General features: G+C 38.0%; 1 protein-coding gene across 1 annotated transcript; it reads left to right on the top strand.

Annotated features, from left to right (window-relative positions):
* Positions 1 to 268: 268 nt before the first annotated feature.
* LOC141668521 (F-box protein SKIP14) lies at positions 269 to 4,464 on the top strand. Its single transcript, XM_074475420.1, has 3 exons — positions 269 to 535; positions 923 to 1,703; positions 2,107 to 4,464. Exons 2-3 carry the CDS (start codon positions 948 to 950, stop codon positions 2,659 to 2,661), a joined length of 1,311 nt encoding a protein of 436 aa, XP_074331521.1. The 5' UTR covers positions 269 to 535; positions 923 to 947; the 3' UTR covers positions 2,662 to 4,464.
* Positions 4,465 to 4,682: the final 218 nt, after the last annotated feature.

The raw sequence follows: 4,682 nt of genomic DNA, 5'->3' as shown, positions 1-4,682 counted from the left end.
ATAAATCTAAATATATAAGGTACGTAATAATGCATAAATGGAAACTATCACAACCATAAATGAACTTAGATTTACAGTTCTCGACGTACAACACAAATAGCAAAAATTTAAAAATTCGAGATTTTTAAAAAATTTAATCGAAACTCGAAAAATCGAAAAATGAAAGCGGAAGAGTAGGACACAATTTTGCTCCCGCCACTCTACACCAAAGGATTAGCGCCTCTTTATCTCATATACACACGTGTCACTTCTTTTTTATTCTCTCTCCTCTCTCTAAAAATTCTCTCTCTCAATTTTTATATCCCTCTCTCTCCTCCTCATCTCTCTCCTCTCTCTCTCGCTCAATCTCTCTCCTAATTACAATTGATTTTGGGGTTTTTTCTCTCCTCTCCTCGCACGCGTTGTTGGACTCGACTTGCTCCGATTATATATGCATACATCTCGTATCTATATATATTTTCAAGTTAATTGAATCATTATCGTGTTGATTGCGGCGATACTTTTCAGATCAGGGTTTGGTTTATCTTCATCTGGGGTAATCAAAGTTCTTGTCTTTTTTTAAATTAGGGTTTCGATTATATATATTCTTTCGTTTCTTGATTCGATTATTCTTATTCTTTTTGAGCGGTGAATTGAATTTGATTACCATGTAATCTAGGGTTCTGTTTTTTACGCTTTGTGATAAGATAATTTGGGGATTTTTGTGGGGTATTGTAATTAGGGTTATCGAGAAAAGAAAAAGGGGAAATTGAGGGGTTTTGATGTTGATCTTGTAGGGTAATTGTGATTGGGTCATTTAATTGGGATTAGGTCATCAATTTGATTAGGTCATCGAAAGGGACAAAGGGGGTTGATCTTTATTGTCATTGTGATTAGGTCATCGAAGGGGATAAAGGGTTTGATTGGTTTTTGGGTCTTGCAGGGTTTCGATTGGTTGTAGTATAAGAATGGCGTTGAACTTGTCGCATAGGCCTGTGTTTACGGGCCATATGTCTGATCATCTGTCAGATGATGGGAGAGATAGAGACATTATTGATCTATTGCCTCCGGATCCGTTTATGATGGATATAAGTACCACTATTACGGCCATTACAGGGTGGTTTGAGGATCTTGAAATGGATTATGATGGTTATGGCAAGAAAAAATCCGGGGCGCCCAAAGAGGATTACGGTTTATATGCTGGTTTAAATTTGATATTGGACCAGGCGCTTAGGTTCCAGTCGTTTCCTGGAAATATGTTTGATGGTAAACATGGTAATGCTATTGAGGAGAGGGAGCCGAGGGGTGCATTGCAACATGATGGTTTCTGGTTAGTGAATAAAGCCGAGGACAACCCAAGTTTTAGAAGTGGAAGTTCTAGTGCTATGATGGATGCGTGTCCCGAATGTTCAGGTCGTTGTTCTGACGCAGGTGGAACTCCTCACGAAGCTTTGCTTTATACACTTAGTTATCTGGGATTAAAAGACCTTCTTTCTGTTGAAAGAGTTTGTAGCTCTTTGTATTCTATGGTTCGAAGTGATCCCTTTTTATGGAGGAGTATACACATAGATAAGCCTTTGAATGAGAAAATTACAGATGAGATTCTTCTGCAATTATCCAGCAGGGCTCAAGGTAATCTGCAATGTTTGAGCCTGGTTGAGTGCCCTAGGATCACAGACGATGGTCTCAAACGTGTTCTTGACACTAATACGAGGTTAACAAAGGTTAGTAATTGATATTATTACCTTTAAATTACGATCAGTTTGAAATCTTTTTTATTTTAATGCCTCATATAATTAAATAGATAGATGTTAGCATGCATTGATCTGGTTTCAGGATGACCTTATAAAGTTTGGGTGCTGAATTCCATGACTCGTTTCTGCAATTAATATGGGTGCCATACATATTGTTACATATAGAAGCATGTTAATTTTGAGACTACATATATTACACAGTTTATTATATATATATATACTAAATCAACTAGTTTGTTATGTTGGACATATGACAACTTTATGTAACTTGGTGGGTTAGAATGAAGCAGGCATGTTCTGTGTTTTGTCGATTAGTTGCTGACTTGCTGTTTTTATTAGTATTATACTTATGTTTCTGCTTTTCTTGTTACAGCTCTGTGTTCCTGGATGCACAAGACTCAGCATAGAGGGAATCGTAAACATCTTAAAGGATTTTAAGCATAGAAAAGGTACTTCGGGAATAAAGCACTTGAGGATCGGTGGGCTTTATGGAGTAACACCTGAACTTTTTGAAGAGTTGAAGTTTTTGCTGGGAACAGATGGTCAAGTTCAGATTACTGGGCAGAGACCACATTTCTATCGTCGAGGGAACTTTTATTTGTTATGTGATGATGACCGCGCCATTGATATTGAGATATGCCCAAGGTGCCAGAAATCGAGACTTGTGTATGACTGCACAGCTGAGGGTTGTCAAGCAAAAGAAAATGCTACTGACATATGCAGGGCTTGCACATTGTGCATACCACGGTGTTCTTATTGTGGACGGTGCATCAATGATGAGTACGAAGAAACATTCTGTTTGGAGCTAATGTGTTCAGATTGCTCTAAGCAGGTCCCTGTCTGCCAAGAGATGCAGAACAGACAGGATGGTTTGATAGAGAATGTTGTTCACCCGGAGTCAAGTCACAACATTTGTCTGCATGGGTAAGTTTAGGAGTACATGCACATTTGTTTCTGATGGCGTCACATTTTGAGCTGCAATCTTTTTGTACTGTCGGGTAATTGTTAAGGAAGGACTTCGTGCTATGAGAATCAGCATCTTTAAGTATCAGTTCCCGGAGGCAGATATGAGGAAGTTTTCATGGAAAGCAAAAAAAACAAAACAAAAAATTCAAAAAACAGCAGAAGTACAAAAAAAATGAAAAAAAAAACAGAAAAAGAGAAAAAGAAAAGTAGAAGCAGCTCAATGGTGTACAGTTGTCTATATTAACTTTCTGACAATCATACTGTATGGTATTGAATAGTTATTTGGTTGGGAATTTGGAGGTTTAGTTAGGAAGCTATTTTGATGTGCTTACTAGGTCCGACAGTATCTTATGTTTATTGAGGCGTAGTAGGTCGTGCAGTATCTTATGTTATTTGACGCGGTAAATTGATAGTGAGTGAATTTGTTGTGTTTTCGTGGCATGTGGATTTACTGATGGCCTATGTTGTCATTTTAGATGTGTCACACTGTTGATGCAAATAGGTGGCTAGATGGATCATGGTATCTATGTAAACAATTGTTTGATTGGGAGATTTGGAGATTTATTACGCAAGTATTTTGATGCTTAGTTGGTAGTGCGGTCGTGGCATTTAGAGTATATGAAGTTATGTGTTGTTGGGAGATTTGGAGGTTTATTACACTGCTACTTTGATGCTTTTAGCAAGTCCTGCAGTATCTTAAGTTTATCGAGGCGGTGATATGGAATGTGAAATTAATGTGTTGCATTGGCAGTTGGTTTTGCTGATGGCTTGTGTTGTCGGTTAAGATACGTCATTCACTGTTAATGCAAGTGATTGGCCAGATGGATCGTATGGTATCTAATTAGGTATTTGTTTTGTTGGGAGATTTGGACGTTTATCAAGACCGCAGACGTGCTTAGTTGATTGAGTAGTATCTTATGTTTGTAGTGAATGTGAATTTAATGTGTTGCTGTGATTGGTGGGCTGTTGGCTTATGTTGGTGGTTACGATATGTTGTATGCCGTCGATGCTAGTGATTCGTCAGATGGATAAATTGTTGGTTGTTTGTTTGATCGGGATATTTGGAGGTTTTTTACACCGCTATTTTGTAGCGGCTGCTAGTGATAGGCCAGATGGGATCTTATGGTATCTTAATTGTTGTTTGTTTGATTGGGAGATTTGGAGGTGGATATGCAGCTCAGCTATTTTGACATGTCTGGTGGGTTGTGCAGGATCTTATGTCCTTGGAGCTGAGGAGGTGCTACATTGATAATAAATTGAATTGTGATGCTCTGGCTGTCTGTCTGTATATGTGCTCCTGTGATATTTCTTTGCTCTGCTTGGTTTCATAATATCACTTTTTAGATGAACTTCATGTCAGTTCGAGGAAGAGGCAATGAAAAGCAGTAGCAGCAGGGGGGAATGTTAAGAAGTTGGGAGTGTTGTCACCATTTATCGTTGTGTTGCTCAAAAACTAAAGCTGATGGGTACCTGCTTTGTTCAAAAGCAACTTTTAAATAGTAGCAGCTATCCAGAAGGCATGTAATTTTTTACTTCTAGACACGTATTTGATAATGGCCACAAAACTGTTCTAAATTATAGGGTGGCTATGTTTTTTCGTTGTTCAGTTATGTGAAAACTCTTGTTCAAATTAAACTATTGTCGTATGTTTTTCATCATTCAATTATGTTTGGATGTTGCATAGTGGTGGAATTATTGTTATCTAAAGGTGCTGTTTGAGAAAGTACTGATGATATATTTCAATGTTAAGCTTTTCTTCTTTGATTCTTTTTCCTCTTTTCCACTCCATGTTCTGCAAATACGCGAGGGGGTTTGGTCCTTTCTAAATGAGGAACGACATATTTGTATCGTTGGGGCGAGTTCAAAAAACGATATTTCAACCACTGCGAACAGCTTTGCCACAGGCCGATCAATCTTTGTTGTTGCGGTTTCTTTTCTTGGCAATGCTGTGCTTCAGGTTTTTTTTTTTTGAGTTTGACAAAA

The sequence above is a fragment of the Apium graveolens genome, chromosome 6 (assembly GCF_009905375.1).
Source record: "Apium graveolens cultivar Ventura chromosome 6, ASM990537v1, whole genome shotgun sequence".
In the NCBI taxonomy this organism is placed as follows: Eukaryota; Viridiplantae; Streptophyta; class Magnoliopsida; order Apiales; family Apiaceae; genus Apium; species Apium graveolens.
Note: the sequence above shows the minus strand (reverse complement) of the source record. Positions and strands in the feature narration are given on the sequence as shown.